The sequence below is a fragment of the Neospora caninum genome, chromosome IX, assembly GCF_000208865.1.
Source record: "Neospora caninum Liverpool complete genome, chromosome IX".
Taxonomy (NCBI): domain Eukaryota; phylum Apicomplexa; class Conoidasida; order Eucoccidiorida; family Sarcocystidae; genus Neospora; species Neospora caninum.
Genome location: NC_018390.1, coordinates 1584952 through 1607128, shown reverse-complemented (window position 1 = coordinate 1607128; position 22177 = coordinate 1584952). Strand labels below are relative to the sequence as shown.

At 58.1% G+C, this 22177-nt stretch overlaps 1 protein-coding gene across 1 annotated transcript; it reads left to right on the top strand.

Annotated features, from left to right (window-relative positions):
* Window positions 1–6637: 6637 nt before the first annotated feature.
* NCLIV_040430 (conserved hypothetical protein) lies at window positions 6638–21929 on the top strand (the record flags this gene model as incomplete). The annotated part of the gene is made up of 9 exons (XM_003880952.1): window positions 6638–13325; window positions 13709–14032; window positions 14542–14670; window positions 15025–15455; window positions 15796–18309; window positions 18651–18989; window positions 19057–19302; window positions 19780–20412; window positions 20976–21929. The coding sequence occupies 9 exons, from the start codon at window positions 6638–6640 to the stop codon at window positions 21927–21929; spliced, it is 12258 nt and encodes a 4085-aa protein (XP_003881001.1).
* Window positions 21930–22177: the final 248 nt, after the last annotated feature.

Here is a 22177-nt window from a genome sequence, read left to right as displayed (position 1 = left end):
CCCGCGGATGTACTAGTAAAATGACGTTGGGAATGCGTAGTCAGGGTTTGTTCGAATCGGTGTTACAGCACTCACGTGTAACCGCCGTTGTCCACAGCAGTGGTGACACAGCGGCCGTCGTTCGTAAGGAGTTTTGAACCCCAATTATCATTTCTGTTTCGGCTCAAGACCTCCGGGTGGGTGCGGGGGTCGCCTCCGTTTAGCAGTGTTCGCAGAGAAAAATGAATAAAACGTTTTTTTCTTGCTCCATGATGTTGCTGTGGGTTGCACAGACGGGTTGTTTGCTGAGCGGAGGGTAATGCTGGCCTGCTGGTAACAATCACGTGAACTGAACCCGAGATTCCTGTCTATCTGGAGTACGTAGCACGTGTACTTTGTTGCAGAGGTCCGGTTCCTGTGCGGAGGTACAACGTCACCGTCGAGCGTCCGATGCAAGTGTAGAGCAGCTTGCGCAGCATGTATGTACGTATCCAGTGTCGTCATTCGTATAACGCGTCCTCCAGCAAATGCTGATGCAGCACGCCTTGCTCTTAGATTGCATTGCCAGGTCTCATTTGGAAGAGACAAGACTGCAGTACAATACAGTAGCTGTGCCGCCGCAGACAGTTATTAGAAGCGACTACTGGATCAAGAAAGATAGTCTCATCAGCCTATACGCAACGGAAATGTCTCAGGCCGTGATGTTTCTGTTCTCCGGTTCTCACAAAAATACGCGTCGCTCGTTAAGGCGAGCAAACAAAACAGCTACTTGTCCGATGAAATGTTCTGCGTATGCATGCGTGCTAACGCGCTACGATGAGCGCCCTAGGTAAACAGGCGTCAGGAGGCGAGCATTCGGCAACCGGGGTGGCCAGACAGTGTGAGTATCACATATCATCCGGTTACATCTAAGCCCCCGACGAATTCAGGCGGGGAAGAGGAAACGTTTGAGATATTAGGCACCATTTGCTATTTCTCTGGCAGGTTGAAACAAGGTGCGACGAGAGACCGATACAGAACTTCTACAGATCAACTGAGCTATTTGTCCTCTTTGTGACTGCTGGTGACATCCTCGTGACGCATTGGGAGCGACGATCGGGAAGACACAACAAGCAGGAACATAGTCCCGAGTTTGTAACAGGAAACGGATTGACGCATTGAAACATCGACAGTGGAACTATATTGTACTCTTGCACTCTGCCACACGGACTCAGCCTCACTCTCGACCCATCCCGATTGCGACGCCGCCTCTACGCTCCACTAGACAATAATGCCGTTGTCATTCGAATACAGTAGATCGGTCCAGCATACTGCAGCAGCCACCTGCGTTCCCCATTTCAATCTATCATTGTTCGCCCTCTGGATGCGTACGGAAAAGCGCTCTCTGCGTATGTTGGCGACATGGGGCTCCATTCGCTTCGAGGTCTCATACAATACTATCTCCAAACAAGTGACCAGGAAACGGCCATTTCGTCTCTGCTTGTGCGCAGCACTGGTACTGATTTCATGGCCTATGCTTTGCCAAAACTGATGATGCCGCTTTGTCACCAAGCTGCAAACAAGATAGGGGGGGGGGAGGTGGGGTGGGTCCTCGTACGATTAGTTCCACCTTATACCAAATGTTGAAGGTGACGGACAGAGGAGTGCAGATCATATCCATGATTCATGTTCGCTGTACGAATGGCTTACGCGGCACACAGTTCTTTACGGTTGAAAGTAGGGCATATGTACAAGTAAAGCATCACATCACATGTTGCACCGCAGGCAAGTCTGTTCGTTGCCTGTCCCCAGTAAGTGCAAAGGTACGAAAACTCTGGCTCTTTCGGGCCTCGTCGTGTCCACCCCAACACGCCTGAGCAGACACGCAGCCCCTTATCCTGATGCGGCTTTGCGCTCTCGGCTCCTGCTCATCAACGTGTGAACCTGCATGGAAGAGATCAACATTTTTGTGAGGCCTGCCCTGGAGTCTACATGTTTTATTTACTGGAGACACGATTCAGGTTCGAACCCGCTACGTACGCGGTTGCAAGGAATCCTTCTCTCTGTTGTCCCAACGCAGGTGGGCCATGGCCAGGGGATGCCCCTCACTGTGTGAAGCCGCCATCTGAAGCTGGCGAGGCGGTGCACAATCGATCCCGTCGCTCTGGTCGTGGCGAATGGGGGTCTCCTTTACAAATGACGTTCTCCGCCAGGTTCTCGTTTCAGCCCTTTCGCGGGGTATCACCGAGGCATCCACGTAATTTCGGAAGGACGCCGCCCCTCTGTACCTGGGTTTTCCCGCCCTTCGCCTGGGAGTTCCCCGTACACGATCGTTGAACACAGGAGAAAACGCTGCATCGCCCTTCCCAGGTAAAACATCACAAAACACATTTTCCAACTGCGTTCTGTTCTGCTGCCTCCACTCGCTACCGTGGTTCGGCGGGGCGTTAGGGCCTGGCTCGGCGTTCAACCGAGAAGCTTTCGCCGCTTCAGATCCAAATGCCATCCTCATCTGATCGGGGCGAGCTGTCGAGAATTTGCAGGTACCTCCTCCCCCCGATGCCACCACGCTTGCTGCCGTTGAGGGTGCCATGTTACACTGACGACCAGCTGTACCAGTCCGTTCCAAAACGGGGGTGTAAGTGGTCTGTGGCGATCGTTTCTCCGCCAAACCTAAAATAGGACCGCGTGTTCCCGTACAACCACCGATTACAGTATCGGGTACAACCGGTGGTGACGGAGGTGGGGGGGGCTGAATCCGGATGAAGTTGACGCTTTCAGCTTCACCCAGCGCACGATTGGAAGACCTGTGCCTGTTGACTGGACTCGCGCGGTTTGAACAATTTGGCATTGCTGAACGCGATAGATCGGGGGAACGCGAACCTGCAAGCTGGCCTGCAGCTGGTCTCACATGTGCCGTACGGAAATTCTTTCTGCCATACGGCTTTTGCGGACGCACCCCACGAGTGGCCCGAGAGCGAGGTGCGGTGGCTGGCGCGTCCTGTATGCGTCCTTCCGGAGCTTGATTGCACAACGATGTGGTGGAACACCGCGATGAAGAAAGAGGGGAAGAGAAAGGTAGCTCAGCGCCATGCATTCCAACTTCAACCATTGTGTCCGGGTTCGGCGAGTTCGGTATCCGATGCGCTTTGCCACTCTCGCGGTGAGACCGGCTTTCACGGGGTCGGGTGTTTTCACTGCTCTGTCCACCGAGCTTACTTGCAGAGGACATTCGATGTGCGCTGCCGACCCTCTCCATGACCGCACCACCCGAACGATTAGTTCGCATTGCCCGGTCATCTGTACCGAAAATTGATGTGGTTTTGGTGTCGAGTGGCTTCCGAGTTTCAGTAGCAGATGCCGTTGCTTCTGTAGCATCGCCGCGATCAGTGGGTCCATCTGGATCCGTTTCGGGCTCACCAAATCGCCCAGACATGAGTTCTAGCATCGATAGATCCGGATTGTCGTCATTGAGCATCCACATGACAGCAAACAACCGCTCTAGAACAAACAGCATTGCGCCAACAGTAGTTCAACCACGAAACGAATGCTAACACAGGAAGGGGGAAAACGGCAGGACCGTGAACGTTTTGGGTTCCAGAGATTGAGGGTATCTTGCAGACGCAACAAACCATGAAGTCCCGCATGCGTTGCCACCAGGCATATGTCCGACCTGGAGATGGCACCAGCCAAGGTAGGTTTGGGCCGGAGTGAGACAATGCAAGCACAAACACACAACAATTGAACAACGCGGCTGACAGTGAGCGATCATACGCAGCCGAATGGAAGCGCTGGACCTCTTTGGATGTCCGGAACCTCATAATGTACTTCATGTGCTGGTAAAATCGATAGGAAGCAAGTCCATAGGTGGAGAAAAGTCTGAAAAAAGCGTTTCTGCTTCAATGTCGATCCGCTTCGTCACAGCGTCGTTACATTCAAGGAACCGAGCCGACCAGCGTTGGGCACAACAGCAGACGATTGCTGCAGCCCCAGAAATGGCAGAGAAAACAAACCAGTACAGATCCGAAGGAAACGCCTGGTAAAAACGCGAAACGGAAAACAGGTTTGTTGATTGCTCTTCGCAGTCCTGCAACATACGTAAGCAACCAGAGACACCGAAACTGGATATAACGAACTAGCAAGATATCACGACCGAACCATGTGCACTAGGGTCCATAACGGAGTGATCTAGTGTACCGACTAAGAAGTGAAAACCCATGCTGCCAAATCCTCTGCGACGGGGGATGTCCGCCACCGGACGCCGAAAACTGGCTGTCTGACTTGGCAGACTCCCCTTCGGTTCTTCGACGAGTCACCTTTCGACAGCGACGTGCATGTGCAGAACTAGCGACCGAAGAGGCACTGCCACTCTCGCCAGATTCATTTCTGCCTGTAGCGATCTCCGTTTCTCTTTTGGAAGCCTTTCTTCGTTCAGGCTGGAGAAGAGGTGACAGTAAAGGAACGCCTAACATGCTCTCGGGTGGTCACCGAGCCGCAACCGTTTTCTGGGGTTTATGAGTCTCGAAAACCAGCTCTGTGGCTACCCCACCGTCTATCCCCATCTGCATGTTTGCCTCCGTAGAACGTGAAGGGCGCAAATGCCATTGAAGACGAAAAACGCGATAGGCACAATATTGGAGAGGTTACCACTTTTTGTATTTTTCTGAGAACTTAGCGACAGCAATATCTTGTCCCGAGCGTTCTGCGCTATGTATGACTCGGAAGCCCTACTACAAAACTCAACCGATCACAAGTGCGCGCCACCAGGTATGTGATGTCTGCCGACAATGGCAACTTGTTCGTGTGTAGTGCAGAGGCGGTCGGCCGGGAAACTGTAACACTGCAGCGGTTACTTTGTATACATCGTAAAACAAAGTTGTTCAGACTTCAGATGTACCCATTACGAGCAAGGGGGCTCAGATCATTCTATGATAGGATGTGCAGCAGAGAATATGGTTGTCGGAGTCTCCTGTCCATACGATATTTTTGTGAGGGCCCGCAATGTCCTCGTACGTCTTGCCGGACGTGGTGTCGTCGTAGGCTGTCATTCCTGCTGCGAAGTAAGTTCAGAACCCCGCCTTGGTTGTGTCCGCCGACGATATGTATTCCGAAGGAGAGTGCAGGGATCCTCATCTGTATTCTGTGTTAGCATAGTTCTGACGGTGATCCGATCTCTGATGTTTCCGCTTGCCGTCCACGGCGTTCACCGACAACCCCACCATATGGCAGTGGATTGGTGAGTGGAAGGCTCGCTATTCATCGCTTTTCGTCTCACTTGTCAGGCTAGTTTCCATGATACATGACACCGGGTTTATGTTCCATGCCACAAACAGCGGTGTGCCGACAGGTCCCGGATCGCGTAAAAAAGATATGCTGCGGGGCTGATCTGTCCTCTCACAGTCTGAACATTCCTTTGACCATCATGCATCTTCCTATTCACTGAGGAGGTACTCCGAACTTTAACAAGAGCCCGACGGACCAGCTTTTACCGTTGCCGTGCCGGTAGCAGCGTCTTCCTGTTCTGCCACGTCGAGTACTGCTGCTGCAGGGCGCTGCCAACCCTTGAGTCACGCGAGGAAACGAACGATGAACGTCTAAGTAGCAGTGCTGTCAACAAGGGGAATGTGACACGAGCAATTATTTCACTTTATTTTTCGGACTCTTCCATGTGTTGGATGGGTTGATGGAAGCGCTAGTTGCTGCGTTATACAGTGTAGCCACTGCAATAGAGCAGGACACTCCTCGTCATTTAAAAGGCTTAGACGATCAAACCCAAGGAAATACCTCGCAAGTCACTGTGAGGCAGTCGTTCGTTGCATCCGCTCCAAAATTTGCCATCCAGACACTTGCTTTTGCCCGTGTGTCAGCTTGCGATATTTGCGACAGGACATCTCTCGAAAGGATGGGGCATGCTCTGACCAAACTGCCTGCGTATTGCTCACTCACTGCCTTCGCAGGTGCGCAATACAGCATTGATATAGTTTTTTAGGATAAGGAGCTCTGCTTTGTTTCATTGGCATAATCCAAAACCGTGTGTTTGCGGGCGAGTTCCCGCCCGTCCTCCTGAGTCCAGCCGCTTTGCCCCACGCAAAAACACGATGAGGGGGCGGTGCGGCAGGCTGTCCACACCGCCGTCCCTAAGCAGTAAACCAATGTTAACTGAATGTGAAGACAGCGGTTTGGTTGAAGTGGCCAAGGTACCCACGTTCAAGGGCAGTTTAGGGAAGATACACCACGGAACAGAACGGGGAGCTCGAGTGCCTGGAAACGGGCCCCCACGAGTCGACTGAAACGGCGGCACGTGTGTGTCAGCCAGAGACTGCATGCGCCCACTTGAGTTGCTCAATCGTCAAAAGCCAGATAGAATGCCTTTCTTTTAGCGCGACTAATAATTTCACCTCTCTTTCCCTAGCGTCCCAGAACCAATCTTTCGCTTATTGTAGGGTACTGCGTACTGTGGCCGCGTGCCTGTCTCACGAACCGCAGCCACAGCCCCAGAGCCTGCTGTTCGCAGCCTTGTGGTTTGACGGAATCCGTCTGTATTTCCTGCCTTTCCCAGTCATGTTTTTGGTGAAGACCGAGTCTTAGCATGCAAGAGTGGAGACACAACCCGCGCCGTCCGCCTCACAAGCTGCTTGATGGCTTCCACTTTGATTTGAACCCACAAGCAACTCAAAAGATGAAGGATGAGCGCCTACCGTCAGGGACGGGATCTGTAGTTCCCGTGAACGCCATGCCTCATACAAGCTTTGCAGAGCTGAGGCAAGGAAGCGTCGACGTCTCTGCTTCGTCGTCATTGGACTGCGGCCACGGCCGTAGCCCGACGGCGACGGGATGCTCCTTCGCATCGGGGGACGATGAGATACCCATTTCTGGCGGCGTTTTGCCGTCCCCATCCGCGCACAGCCTCCTTGCGACGCTCCGCGCAAGGTGTGCATTGCTCACTAGTGGATCCGACACAGAACCAGGAAATGGGGCTAACGGCGACACGTCCAGTTGTCGGACCCTTGCTCGACTCTGGGGAAGTTTTGTAGAGGACACCAAGTCTCTTGAAAGCCAGGGTATCGTTCTGAGGCAACTTGCAAACTTTCTCTTCCAGCAAGCGAAACTTGCTCACGAAGCTGGAGATCGCAAACCTGTCGGAGGTGCTGCCACTCTGCAAGTTCCAGAGGCGCGTTCTTCCGCTCGCTCCTCTGTCTCTTCGCAGTCTGCTTCGCCTTCCGGCGCCACAGCCGGTCCGTCGCTCCTGTCTTCGTCATCCACAGCTTCACCGATGGCCGCTGGCTCTCCCTCTGGCTCTGAAGCGAATGGCGTGACGGTTTCTTTCCGGAATTCTGCTCGCGGCGACTCCATAGCAGAATTCTGCGGGCCGCTTGCGGAAGCTTGCACGGATGTCCTTCTTCAACTCCGTAGTCGAGGAAACTTGAGTGCTATTGGCGGCCTGCAGCAGATCGAACGTTGCTTCGCAGCTCTTTTAAAACTTGATGGCGGGTCCGTCGTGCCTGCGCGTTTGCAGTGTTGCGCAGACAGTCCCGATGCAGCTGCGACACCGCAGCCAGCGGAACTCTCCAAGGGCTGCAGACCCACACAGGCACAAGACCGACAGGAGGAAGAAGAGACAGGCGAGACAGCGCCGTGTCTGCGGCCCTCACCCAAAAGTGCGCAAGCGACCGACGACAGACGGCGCGCGAGGGTCGGTGACGGTCACACGCGAGCCGAGAAAGAACCGATATCCTGGCGAAACGAAAGTGCTGTCGAAGTACTTTCCCGATGTTTGCGGTTTTGGGCTCGGGAACGGCGCGCCTGTCTCTGCGAACTGGAGGCAGATGATGATATGGAGGGTCACGATGTTGCTGACTCCCCAGACGTCGTGGAACGCCCGGCAAGTGACCTCGGCGCACAGCCAGTCTTGCAGCGGATGTACGTTGCAGCGCTGCGAGTGAGCGCGACTCTCGAATCGCCTACGCTGATGGGACTCCACGGCGACTTATGGAAGCACAGAGGAGATTCGGGAACGGGCGCGGCACTTGGCGAAGCTGCGGTTGCATTTGTGCTTCTCTTGCGAGGGCTCGAGCGCGCAACGACTGGGGATCCGGCCCCACATCGAGAAGCTTCTCAGACGCCGAGTGGTCAGCGGAGAACTCACTTCGTTGCCATACTTCAGGCTCTGTCTGCTCTTTGCACCTCCTGCTGGCCGCACTTGGTAGACGACGCGGCACTCCAGAAGGCGCTGCACGAGGCGCTTCAACCAGCCTGCGAAACAGGCAGACACAGGAAGCGAAGGCCAGCTCCAGAACCAGGCCGTGCGTCAGGAAGCGAGTGGCGAACGTCAGCCGATGCTACAGCGGGTCAACTCAGCGGTGGACAGGATCTGAAGACCAACAGTGTGACAGAAGGCAGGCATGCATGCTGTGATTCCTCGCCCACTTCCTGTAGGTACACTGAAAATGATGCGTCAGTCGTGGAGGTGCTGAGAACTGCAATGGACCCAAGATTTCTCGTGTGTTTCCTCCAACAGCAGAAAGAGTTGGAAGTTTTAACGGCAGTTGCATCGATTAAAGTTCGACTGGCTGCTTTTGAGGGCCTTCACCGTGAGGGCAGCATCTTAAGCGGTGCCTGCGGGATGGTGCGGCAACTGTTGAGCCCGCCAGGTTCCGCTCTCAGCGACACGGCTCGGCGGGACGTGAGCAGAACCGATGAACAAGGGCGTGGCGCAGGACGAACAGCGAGGACTGCAGGACATGTAGCCACCCGCGGCGGGCTAGCGCTTCTCCGCTCCCTTCTGCATCTTGTTGCAAATAGTGGCAACGCTCGTGGAGAAACGGAGGAAAGGCCGTTTACGGCTGCAGATGCACGGAACCTTGCGGAGCATGCAAAGAGCCAACGAGATGCGCATGCTGGAACAACCGCTAAAGCTGGCGTCTTTTCTGAGGTTTTGGGGCATCTTGCCGCTTATTCTCAGACGCACGATGTGCACGCGAAGCGCGACGCGCTGCTTCTTCTGAAACAGCTGGTTGACGTTGCGCCGGCTTCTTGGCTGCTACACTCGTCCGTAGGTAGCAGCTCAGAAGCAGATGTCTTCCAAGACAAGAGTGCGCCGTCCAGCGGAGCCGCTTCAGCGGCAAGTGCCGTCTCCCCATCGCGTTCCGACACCCCGTCGTCTTCATGTTTGCCTTCCGATCATCGGCCCTGTGGTGCCGGCGCCCATTCGAGTCTGTTGTCCAGATCACCTAGTCCAATCGATACGCTGATCGAGGTCGCTTTGAGTCACTGGCAGCATCCACAGCGAAGTGTCTCGCAGGTCGCTCGAAGCTTGTGGGAGGCGCTCAGCCAAGTGACCCTCAACCCTTCACCAGGGAAACGGGGAACGCCAGTGTGCGTCTCTCTCAGCCAAGGACAGAGGGGAGACAGCGGCGTCTGCTGTCTGCCGCACCGGCTGGCCCTAGCCGTTCTAGATTTGTCTGCGGTGCACAGGAAGGCGCAAAATCTCGCGCTCTTATCGCTCCTCCCTGCTGTCGGGGTAGAGTGGCTGCTGGACCAGCGTCCGGGTCTGGTAGTGCAGCTGCTCATGGAGATTGGAGACTCGTTCCACACCGGCGCATCCGCTGTCAAGTTCCTTGAAGGCATCATGAAACACCTGTGTCAGCAGTCAGCAGCAACTGGCAAGCGACGCGCGCCGGGCGGTGGAGACCCTGGACAGCGCACGCGAAGCGGAGAAGCGGCGGATCCGCGCGAGTCCAGCAACGCAGCTCCTGCCACTGGCAGTGGAAAGCCCGGGGCCGGAGAATCCCTCCAGTCTCGTCCTGGCGACACCAGTGGGAAGGCAGTCCAGTGCTCTGGAGATACAGCCACAGGGGAGTCGGGGGAAGCTGGGCAGCGACCAGCGTTGCCAGGCGGACTGCCGCGGACGCAGGGTCGCCGCCAAGGTCGCAAGGCGTCGAGCGGCGGGACACCGGCGACGGGCGGAAGGAATGGAGCAGTTCCTGTGCCGGCAGCACTTCGCCAGGTCTTGTACCCCTTGCTCGTCGACGCCTTGTTTAGTCTGCCTTTCGGATCGACGGAAACCTTGTCGCGCCGAACGGAAGTGAGGGATGATCGTGCGCCGTCTTCCGCCGCGTGGCCGTTGCGTGCGTCGTCTCTGAACAGCTTGTCCATGGTCTCTGCGTCGCTCTCCGTCCCAGCATCTGCCTCTGACCGTCGCCTCTCTCCCGAGGCATCACAAAAGGTGGCAGCGACAGTCTTCCCCCTGCTGCAAGCGCTGGATCCGCAGGGCCTGGCCGCGATTTTGCAGCTCCTTTACTTGGCCGGTTGTCGATTCGGACCGGGTGCCTCCGAGACGCTTCGTCCCACGGACGTCCAGGGCGTCGCCTCAAGCTTCGGGACTGAACTGTCAGACGATCTGGAGCTTCTGCCCTCGACGGATGCGCCTGACGCGCAGAAGCCTGAGGGGCAAGAGCGCAGCGAACGCTCGAGGCGAATGCGCCTTCAGGCCAGCGCGGACCAGCTGCCCTGGAGTATTGGGGAAGCGGTCTTGCTGCAGGTCGCGCGACAGGCGGGCATGGCAGAGTGGAGCGAGCCGGCGCCGCGGCTGCAACGTGGCGTGCATCACGAGGCGAGCGGCATTCGCGGCTTGCGCGGCGGCTCAGACGAAGCTCAGGGGGCGGCTGCATTTGTCCCCGACACAGGACGCACGGGGAACGCCCGCAAGGTGGGCACCCAAGAGCCGACAGCCCCGCAAGCTGCCAGTTGCTCTTTGGTCGTCTCCGGAGTTGACCTCGAGGGCAACGTTGTTTCTGTGCGCATCTGCAGAGAACGGCTGCAACATGGGCTCCAGAGTGGAGACGATGAGGTGCGCATGGCGCTCTTAAAGGTTGTGGCGCTCTCACGACTTTCGTCCGTCCCTCCCGCCCGCATAGAGCTCGAGTTGCTTCTCGACGTACTCGAGCACGGCAGTGGCCGGCAGGCCTCCGGCGCAACGAAAGCCGCGTTTGCGGAAGCATTCAAGCGCTTTCTGCAGCGCGCTCGCGACGCGTACAGGAAGCAGCTGATAGAGCGAACGCCTCAGGACCTTCGCCTCCTGCTGCAAGCGCCAGCGTGCGCGCGGGAAGCATCAGGGAACCGGCCGGCGCAGGCGACCGCTGGCGGGGTGTCTTTGCAGGGATCCGCGCGCTCTCTCGATCCCCACGCAAGCAGGGACCGCCATCCGGAAGGCGACCGGACGCGTGGCGGATCTGCGACTGTTTCGGAATCTCCAGAGGAAGTGGGAAGTGCGCACTTGCGCAGGCAACAAGAGGACGACAGCCTTCGCGCGTTCCTCGTTTTCTTGCAGCGGCTTCACCGCAGTGCCCTTCTCCAGTGTCTCCCGTGCATGCATCCGGATCGGCAGAACACTGGCACAACTCTTCTGCTGTTCCTCTACACGCTGTGGGGGTCTCAGCCGCCGAGTGACCTCCGTAAAGGCAGCAGCTGTGCTAACGCGGCTCTCGCAGCGGCCCGAGGTGGCCAGGGACGCTTGGACTCTGGGCAGAAACTCGGCGCAGCCGGCCCTGAGCTGGCGGCGAGTGAAACGTTTGCAGGCGGCTGCGCAGTCGCTGAGGCTCTCGGGTTCTACGCAGCTCCAGTGCAGGCTCAGTTACTCGGAATGCTCGCGAGTCGGTGGCCGAGACAGAGCGAGGCGGCTCGGAAGATTTTGAAGCTGTTCCCGCGGAGCCAGCTGGAGTGGGGAGTGCCGTCACTGGTGCCTTCGCCACGGAAGCTTCCCGGAGGCGAAACAAGAGACTCGGCCGTACGGCGGCACTCGGCCGAGCTGGAGCAGAAGCAGCCGCAACTGAATCGGGCTTCTACAGAGGACGGCTCGGACCGTGGCGCGAACCTCGACGGGCATGCATCTCGACACGCGACCTCCGTTCCCTGCCTTCGAAGCTGCTTTGTCGATGTGCTTGTGCTGATCCATAGCATTCGCGAAAGCGATTACTCTGCGGGTGCATCGCAGCTGGAACTCGCACTCTTCTCGGCCTTTGTTGTTCCTCTTAGACACATAGTCGCTGCCCGCACCCCGTCGCTCGGCACCGCTCCCAGAAGCTCGGGAGCTACGGAAAGAGACTGGAAGCGCCCGCGACAATCCGAACAGCTCGCCTATAGCAGTGAAGATGTGGGCTGTCCACAGCCGGCGGAAAGAAGAGGTTGCATGTCCCGAGAGGATCAGAACGAGGCGTCGCTGAGCGCAGACGTCCTAATCAGCGTCCTCAGTCACGCACTGATACAGCAAAATGGGGGAGGCACAGCCCCGTCTCCTTTAGAAGGCGTGGAGGCCCACCAGCTGGATTTCGGAGGGCCCCAACAACGGGATCTCATCGACAGCCGTGAATCGCTTGTGCAGAAGCTCTTCCGTCTGCTCCATGTGTTCCTAGCCGCTTCTCAGCAGAGGCTCGATGCACTGGAACATCACGCTCGCCTCTCTGCGGATACACCGGATGCATGCATTCACGGCTTACTGGTCGTCCTCACGAAACTGTTCCGAGAGCTCCCCCCCCTCCAGAGCTTGATCCAAGCCTCCGCAGACTATCCCAAGGATCTCAGGCTCGGCCACGGTCCTACGAACACGAGTGGATTCCCCCATGGGAACGACGGCCTCTCCAGTGGCAGCAGTTCGGGCTCTCTCGCAGCAGAAGACAGCGCTGGAGAGTCGGGATCAGCCAGGCTCACCGACGCACGAGTTTGGGGTGCGTGGCGGATGGTGGTTACCCGCCTTCTGCGGTTGCTGATGGATGCGTGCAGCAGCATGTTTTGTGTGATTGCTGAGGGCACAGACAGCGTCATGCTGAATGCTGTGTGGCAGCAGTCAGGCCAACAGGAGCCCCACCAGAAGAGGCCGAGCGAGAAACAAACTTTCAACGTCGACTGCAGAGGCCATCCGCTTCTTGTGCGGCGGCCAGCAGAGGACGGAGGACACATGGAAATGCCGGATGGGGAGGCGGAAGACGAAGAAGAGACAGCAGAGACGCTGCTAGCCGTCCGGGGATGGGTCACGGTCAAGGCGGCGGCATCCTGTCTCTCTGCGCTTCTCGACTGGGTACCTTTTGAAGCAGCAGAGGAACCACCGGGGGACGAGCTGCGTAGTGACCGAGGGCAACATACAGAGACAGAGGATGCTACAGCGGCGAACAGCCAGAAGGCTGCACAAACCGAGTTGTGCCCGGATGGCCTTCACCCTGGAAAGACGGCTGTCGTATCCAGGGGGACTTCCCAGGCTGCTCAACGAGGTGCTCTCCAGACTTCCCGGACAGCAAATGCGATTGTGACTGTTGCCGAGATGAACGCCATCGGGCGTCGGTTGCTTCACTTCCTACTTTGCTGTCGTCACCTTGGTGAGTGCCTTTTGCATTGACCGGAAACGGCGAAGGAAGGGAAGACCGGGCTCTGCATAATCCTTTGAAACGCAGGTCACCTGGAGCCTCCAGTGCTTTGGTCGTGTCAGGCGTGCGTGGCCGATTTGCCCGTTGTCTCTGGCTGTACGACGTATCTTCGTATTACACGTACATCTGCGCTTCAAGGCCTGTAAAAACGTTTCTTCATTTCAAGTCTGGTTGGTCGGCCAGCCTGTGCAGCATTCTGGTTCCGCTTGGCGATTTTGGTGCCTACCTGCTGTGTCTGGGAAGAGCCGAATAGGACTGCTCCCGTGCCAGCAGGCTTGGCTGTCGCGTATGGAGGAACTTTGCCAGACTTGCCTGGGGCTCTTTCCTGCGTTCAGGCGCCATGAACAGTCTGTTCGACTCTTTAGCTGGTCTCAGTCGAAGGCTTCTGTGTTCAGCTCACAAGGACATGCAAGCTCTGCCTCGCACGTGGGTCCACAGCCTGCTGCTTCTCCTGCTTCCTCCATCCCTCGCCGGACCTCAGAATGAGGCCTTCAAATCCGCATCACCAGCCGGGACGTCAGCGGAGATTCGAGGCGGCTCCACAGACTTGGTGGCGTCTGTGCCGATTGCTTCGGAGGGCGACGTGTGCGCTGCCTCCCTGCCGCCTCCGTTGAGGAAGAGTGCGAGTCTCGGCCTGGCGTTTGTAGCAGTTTTGGCAGGTGAGACAGAGGCGTCGAGTCTCAGTGATGTCGCTCGCTCGCCTAGCGAATGCGTGAGCTCGGAAGTCTACTGGTTCCACCTTAGGAGTCTCCCGGTTTTTGGTTAGACATGATTCCGAAGCCCTGGGGTCTGTTTGGGAATTGCCAGTGGGCCCCCGGATGTTGGGTGCAGTCGCCAAAAGGCTTCGTCTCCACTCTGAGTTTGTTCATGCATGGTCTAGCTATGATCGTTATGTTCTTAATGCCGGCTTTGTACGGAGGATGCTTGGGCAGAGTTCCTTATTTTAAAATTTGCCTTCGACCGGACCTAGTCAGACGCAGCCCGGCAGTCGGCCGCACAGCGTGAACGTCTCGGGACCAAGCAGGTGTCGAGAAGCGTCGGCAGGTCGACGAAGGGAGGAGAGGCCAACAAGAGAGACCGTGCCTGTCAGATGCAGGCGCGTGAGCGAGTCTGATTGCACTGTTCCTTTTGCTGTCTCCGTTCCTGTGTGTGTCTGTAATCTATGCAGGTGAGGCTGCGAGCGCAGACAGCACACTCCGAGGCGGGGACAGATGCCCGCTTCTGCAGCATGCGATGTCGATCCTTCTCCCGCTTGCGGAGGGGCGCTTTGACAGCTTCTTTCCGTCCATCGAAGAAGGTGAGTCCTTTCGGCAGTTGGCGAGGAGCCGACACAACTGCCGATGGCTGCGTGTGCTGCCACGCCTTGATCGGGAGGGTTGGAGCTGGGATGGGGAAGAGAACGGTTTGCCCCCGTAGGCATGTTGCTTCTGCCACAGGGGACGACGTTTAGGTGAGCAGCACTTGTGCAGGCGGGGCCCTGAGGGCACATTCTCCAGAGGCGTGGATTGCCATCATCATTTACGGTCGAGAAGACTTCGGCCTCGAGCAACGGTTGCACTGTGCGTGGACGAGCGCTATCTGACACGCATCTCGAGTGACTAGGGAGAAGGCTCGTTTTTTGTGTCTGTGGCGATGCGTTTGGAAATCTCAGCGTATGCACATCGTGCTCATTGCCTCAACGTGGTTCGGGCTGTGATCCGGAGCGGCGCCCTTTCCTGCTCGATCGCATGCGTTTCCCTGCTTCCCCCTGAAGAAGCAATAGCTGCCCTAGAAGCCAATCAAAGGACTGAGATCCCACCTTTCGATAGGAATCAATTAGCAGCTGGTGGGGCGTCCACGGATAGCGGCGACGCTGCAGCCGACGAAGCGAGAGGGAGACACGTCGACGAAAAGGAGATGGCGAATCGAAACGCGGGAATCAAGGGCAACGGAACTCTCGTCGGAAATGGTGCTCCGTTGCCAGCGCTGGCTTTGGCAGCGGCGGTGCGGAGCAGTAACTCGACCTCGTACTTCCCCCTGCGCAACGCCGCAACATTGCTTCTCGTCGCCTCTGTGAAGCGCCTGGCCGGCAAAGATAACGATGTAGGGCGCTCAGTCGCGCGTTTTCGTCGTGAGAACAGAGCAGTCAGCGAACGTTGCGGCAGACAGTGCACACTGCGGCGAGACGGCAAGTGTATCAACTGGACGGCCCGGACCAGCACACGCGACTGCCATGGGTCCCACCGGCAGTCTTTTTTCCTGCTAGTCGTTTTGTGTTGGTCTACACTTTAATGCTTTTTCTAGCGCGTGTCTCCCTGCGTGACGATGCTCTGCTCACACCACCTTTCCAGCTGGACACGCGTGTGTATCTCCATATGCGGGCGGGACTGGGGGCCTATGTTGAGGCGCGGGGGCGTTTCCGTGTCTCTCTGTGCCTCTGCAGTCTCTCCACGTGCCGACCTTTCCTCTGTACTCCTTCTGCTCTGGAGCCCAGCAGCGATCCTCTCTGAATCCGTCCCTGGCGGAAGCTCAGATCGACTTGCCTTTCCTGCAGTCGGCAGGCGTCCTTCCCATCCTGTTGCGGACGCTCCAGGGCGCCGTCAACCCCAGGCATCCTTGGACGTACTTTGTGGATGTCGAGGGTGAACACTGTCGTGCCCAGGGGGAAGGAAGCGCACGGACGAAGGGCAGCGGCTCCAATAGCCCGCTGGCCTCTGCAGCTCCTTCGACTGCGACGCGTGGTGCCATCCAAGGGCCGGGAGAACAGACTACGGGGGAGGAAGTCAATGGCAAAACTCCAGGCCAGAAAAGGATCCAGACTTCTGACCGAGACCTTGATGAAGCGCATGAGAGCCGGGCGCAAGAGGGCGATGAGGATCAAGGCGCCCTAGTTGCAGTCCTCTTGCTTGTCTCTCGACTGGATTTCGCATCTGCTGTTAGCGAGGGCCCGCGTCTCGCGTCCCTGCTCTCGTCTGAGGCTCCGTGCACCTCAGTCGATGACAGCAACGAAACTGACGGCCCTGTCTACGGACGTGGCGCCCAAGCTTCGTCCTCGGCCGGCCTGCCTTCGTCTCCCATGTGGCTGTTGCGACTCTTAACGGCTCTGCGAACCCATCTAACCGGCGCACATTTCCACACGCGACTGCTCGCGGCGCGGGCTCTCGCGAACTACGCCATGCAAGAGGCGCGCCTCCAGGGGCCACAGGCTCTGCTGCTAGGTCTCCAGGCTGCTGCCCTCAGTGCAGCCCACAGCCACGCAACCAGTAACACGACCTGCGGGTTGCTGCTTCTGTCGCTTGAGCTCCTTCAGCGGCCAGAAGTCGCTGCCTGGCTCGAGCAGACTGCGCGAAACCCTGTTGGCGTGCACGCGGCCGTCCACAGACACGAAAACGAAGCTGGCCGAGAGGCCTTAGCGGCCGCCGCCAGTGGGGGCGGGGTGTCCCGCAAAGTCGGCGACGACGCACCTCGAGCCGCGCGCTCGATTGACGCTTCCGCCTTTGCCTCTGACTTTCTGCGTTGCATGCAACGCATCTGTTCGCATGCCCCAGCTCCTCTGAACCGCTTGCTCGGCCTCCAAGCTGTTCAGGCCCTGGCCATCCACCTGGCAACAGTCGCCGAGGCTTCATCTGAGGCGGCAGGTGGATCGGGAGCTTCGCGTAGAAGAGCGTGTGACGGCTCCACTGGCAGCGACGGCTTGGAAGCGGAAGCTGCGGGGTCTCTGTCTGGGTACGGCGCAGTTCGCGGCTGCACGGACGCACCGACAAGAATGGGCGACGCACTCGAGGCAGCCGGAAGTGTCGTCGCGTGCGCGTGCCGCTATCTGCCGCCGTGCTTCGCTCGGGCTTACAGCCGCTGCGGCGTCCCATCTTTCAACGGCGTATCTCTGGAGCGCCTTCTCATGGGTCGCGGGTCGATCACAGAGATTCGCCTGGAAAAAACCCAGCCGTCTTGCGATGGGTCACGGCACTGTCTGTTGTGTCGCCTGGGCGGCGTAGACGCTTCACGCGCAAGGGCAGCGTCCAGTAACTCTTTGCGTGCTGGAGCCTCATGGCGAACTGCCTTGGCTGTTCCCCTGCAAACCGTGGCTGTGTGCGGCTTGGTGGACGCGGCGATGTTGACCCCCGGCCCCGCTGCGGCAGGGGTGCGACTCGCGGCTGGTGCAGTGCTTCTTCACCTCGTTCAGGGCCTCGAGCTGCATGCACAGGTGATAGAACAAGCTCTTCGATGTTGTCGCAAGCGTCTGAAGAAAGGAAGGATGTGCGCGTCACCGCTCGCTGTCGGTGCAAAGGGTGCTTTCGCATGCGCGGCATCTGACCTTCGGTTGGGGCTTCAGCTCCTGTGGCAAGCCGTCGGCGGCGCGTTTTGCACCACGGGGAGGCGTGCGCAGTCCGACAGGGAACCCTGTGGAGACCTTGAGGGTGCGTTCGGCAGCAGTTCTGGAAGCGACGCCAACAGCGGGGTCAAGCAGGACAGTGCACAGGCGAGCACGCGAGATCCAGAAGATCCGACGTGTATGTTCAGTCGGAGCAGAATTCAGAGCGGCTTCTCTTCTGCTCTGCGGGCCGAGGCTCTGAGGTTACTGGCCCTTCTTGCTCAAATGCTGATCGCTGCGAACAAGCACGAGAACGTCAAAGAGGCAAACCACGTGGGTCAATGTGTGAGCGAGGGGGGACCTTTGGCAGGCCTGTGGCCTCTACCTGAGGACGTTGCCAAAGAGGCAGTGAAACTCGTCCGCACCTACCCCCACAGTGCGCCCGTGCGCAAGGGCTTTCTCCTTTTTGGAGCTGCAGTGCTGAGCTCGAACAGTCGCCGACGCGCGGAGGACGCGAGAGGAAGCGACAGAAGTGGTGTTCAGACGAGACAGGAGTTTCGTGAGCTGACCAATGCCTGGACAGCTTGCCTGGTGGCATGCAGTTGCCCTGAAGCAGAAGTGACTCTCAGACGAGCAGCGGTTCAGGTACGATTGATGGCGCGCTCGTGAAGGGCCTTCGCATGCACGCACGCCTAGAGGCCTTGCATGGCTGTATTTCCTGGCCCTCACGAAGACTGCGAACGTTTTTTGAGACAAACACGCGTTTTCATTCGGGGCAGCAAACGAAGGTAGGGCGGGTAGCTGGCCCCCGTTGACAAACCCTGCCGTTGTGGGTTCGCCCCGAAACGCGTCAATAGAACGGGCGGCAAACCGTGGTGGTCCTGACTCCGATTCTCCTCGAACACTTGGAGCCGTTGACTCTCGCGCGCTGCGGCGCTCTCGCCAATTTTCTGGGTTGTGTCGTGTCGCTTTCGTGCGTCTGTTAGGCCCTCGGCATCGTCGGGCTTCCCGTTCCCGCCTGGCAAGCGACGTCCGAAGCTTCGTTTCCCGACTGTTGCCTCTCTGACGGTCGAGCGCCGTTGTCTCAGTCTGAAAGGAGCAGCCACCAACAGTCGCACGGCGGCGTGGGAGCGTCTGACCCAAGCGGCGCGACTCGCTTCGAGGAAGCCTTGCAGATCTGGGACGCCATGATGACGCTTCTGCAGGTCGGTGCGTCTCCGCGGTCGCGCGGCGGCCAGCCCGCGTGCTCCTGGGAAATTAGCTCTGGTTGCGGCAGCTGCAAACGTCGCGGACTTCAGCTGGCTTGGGACGTCGGAGGCGACGAGGTCTGTGAAGATAAGAGGCCTGTGACCGAGCCGCCAACGGTTTTTGATGTCTCACGCGTGTGTGCAGGATGGCGAACCAGTTGTTCGGGCCGAAGCAATTGAAGCGTGCACCGAGGCATGCAGCAGTTTGGCAGACTCTCTTGTCGCGCGTGCGCGAGCTGGAGAAAACGCAGGGAGAAGTGGATCCGGTCTCGGCGATCTCCGAGCACATCTGGTGGTCTCAGCGCTCCGGTCGGCAGTCTGCAGTCAAATGCCACCACGCGGTGTGGACAGCTCAGTCCTCCTGCAACTTCTGCTCGATGTGATGGTTAAGGTGAGTGAGGTGGCTCGACAGTCGGATCTTGCAACACGTAGGTGCGGTTTGTCAGGACAGAAAGTGGAGGCGCCGGCCGCGAGTCGTTTTACGTTGACTGCGGCCAGGCGTCCTAGACTGCGCTGCAGCTGTCAGATTCGTTTGTGAACTTTGAATGCACCCTCGTTGTTCCCACACAGCCGTCTGCCGTGGAGTTCCGTGGAGCTGGCGGCAGAGCCGCATGCTCCCCGAGGGCGTACAGCCCTGCTCGGTATATAGGGCACAGCGCCCGAAGCAGCGATGAATGTCGATGGTGGCATTTTCTACCAGGGACTCGGGGTCTCCGTTCAACGTTGCCTCGCACCTCCAGTGGGTGACCAACTGCGTGTGTTTAGACACTCTGAGTTTTCGTTTGCGGCGTTCGCCATGTCGAAAGGTGTTAATGCGAGAGGCGCCGCCATTCCGAGCAAGCTGTGCGTTTTCCTTCTCTTGTTGCAGCTTTTCCCCCTTAACGTAGTTGCCAACAAGCTCTGGAGGTCCATCTGTGAGGCTGCACCATCCATTCGCGAGTTTTGCGCAGACCAGCTGTCCATTCACTTGAGCGCTCGGGGAAGCACTTGCGCCGCCAGGGGCCTCCAACAGGGACAGCAAGACCGACGCGCCAGGGCTCGGCCTCTGTTCGATGAGGAGCCTGCAAACCTTTACACCGAGGAAGTCCTCATTGGGCAGTCGGCGGCCAGAAATCTCCTGATGCTCTTCGCGGATCGCGCGCTGTCGTCTCCCTGCAACCCTCTATCCACAAGCTGCTGTTCCCCATCTGGAGGGGATTCTGATGTTGCAGTGGCGGTGGCCCTCAGCGCGTCTCGAGCGGCGGAAGGGAAGGGAAGTGTACCCTTCTTGCTCGAGTGCCGTGCAAGCTCCAACTCAACTCCGGGGTCTGTCAATCAGAAGGCCGATGCCTACGCAATGCGTCAGCAGCCTCCCGAGGCGGAGAAGCAAGCATATTCCGTCACCGAGTATCAAACAGTCATGGGCTTTGCATTTCTTGCGAATGAAGTTACGAAGGTGGCCGGCGAGGTCGAGGACGTGTGCATCTGCTTGGATGAGGTGACGGTCCAGCGACTTGTGTGGGTAAGTGCTGTTTCAGGAATCCCTGCAGCAGAGCGGTGTATGGGTGTATCCAGTGCTTCCGTTTCGCGGTCTGAAATTCCCCAGTCGACTCGCTCCCAGCGTCAGCTACGGTCAAGGGAGACGGGCACACATGCACCGGCCGCAGCTGGGAGACACTGTAAAAGGTTAGACTGCGCCTGACCGAGACTTAGGTCGGATCCTGTACCTCGGCTGCAACTGAGCAGGGCTCTGTGTGCCGTTTTCGTGAGACTGTGCCCGGTTGTGGTGGCTGATAACGCGCTACAGGCTCTCACGCCTTCTGCGTTTGCCGATATCGCTGCCGCGTCGCAACAACTGCTCCGGTGCCCAAGCTCGGTAGCTGGATATTCGTGTTTGGTGTCTCCCACGAAGCCGCTGCTCAAATGGTGTGGCGAACGTAGACAGTTTCACTTGTCTGGCGAGGCATTGTGGCGACGGCGGACCAGGGGAATCGACGCGGTGTCCGCTTATAAGGCGGTGAAGTATGTAGATCCTCCTGTGTACGGTCAGGTTAAATCATCCGGTTGGGTGTGCCGTGTACTCAGGGAGACGCCTGCTTCGCGTTGGGCGCCGGATCATCGGCGAACCCAGAGTGTAGCATGCGGGAGCGGCAAACTGGAGACGAAAGATCAAATGGCCTGCTTCGAATGAGGGAGTATCAAGTGAACCAAGAGGCACAACTGCCGCATTCATTCAGACACCAGGCAGACTGTGCCGCGGATAACGCAGCTGGCGGGCGCCGGTGTGCGCAGGCTGTTGTCGATGCAAGCGGCGAATCGGATCCAGTCTGCCTTGGGAATCCGCACTGTACCCAGCAGACCTTGTTTCAGCCGGTGTACGGCGCTCTCTTGAAGGCGAGCCTCCTATTGATTCTTCTGCCTGCCGCAGTTGCAGTGAGTCCCGAAGCGTTAGGGAACGCCTCCGTCGAAGGCGGTCCAGGAGGAATGGGCGAGGCAAAGGCGCGGTGCACAACTTCGCAAGGGCCGTCTGACAGCGCCGGTGCTCCAGCTCCGAACCAGCCTTGCTTGAGGACAAAACTCGAAGTCCTCTGTCGGTGGATTCGGCGTCTAGACGCGAAACTGAAGACGACCGAAACAGGCAGCCCGGCGCACTGGGTGTTGGTGGCGCTCTCCCATCGGCTTCTCGCATTAGTCGATGCGGTACAGTCAGCTCTCGCAAAAGGCAGCGCTGCCAAATGTGTGGGAAACCCGCAAAGCTCTCGTGACGGCCTCGCCACAGGTGGGAGGAACGTATCGGCCCCGCAGTGTTCACAGCGCGAATCGCCAGTCGGCCACGAAACGGGAGAACGTTACGTCGAGGCCCCGGAGCTGCCAGGGACAGGGGTCCGGGACGCGTTAACTCTCGACCGTGGAGGTACACGAGTGAACGCAAAGAGACCAAATGCCATCGAGGCGGCGAGCAGTTTGGTAGAAACGCTCTTGTTTTTGCTGCCGGGTTTGAAACGGGACGGCGCAGAACTACGCTGTGGCGCAGTCTGAGTGGTAAAGGCGATCGACGGGGCTTCGCCGTTCTAGGATAGACTCTGACAACTCGACATGAGCCAGGTGTGGACCGCAGCAAAGAAGCGAGAACATAATGCACGAACGTGCCTACACCAGACACTGCAAACCGAAGGGACTGGAATTACCAGTGTCTGTGGGGTCGATTTTCCGTGTTTTCGCAAATCGTGTGCGGAGTGTTTTTCGTCTGTTCCCTGCTAACACCGGTGATGTGGTACTTTCCGCTG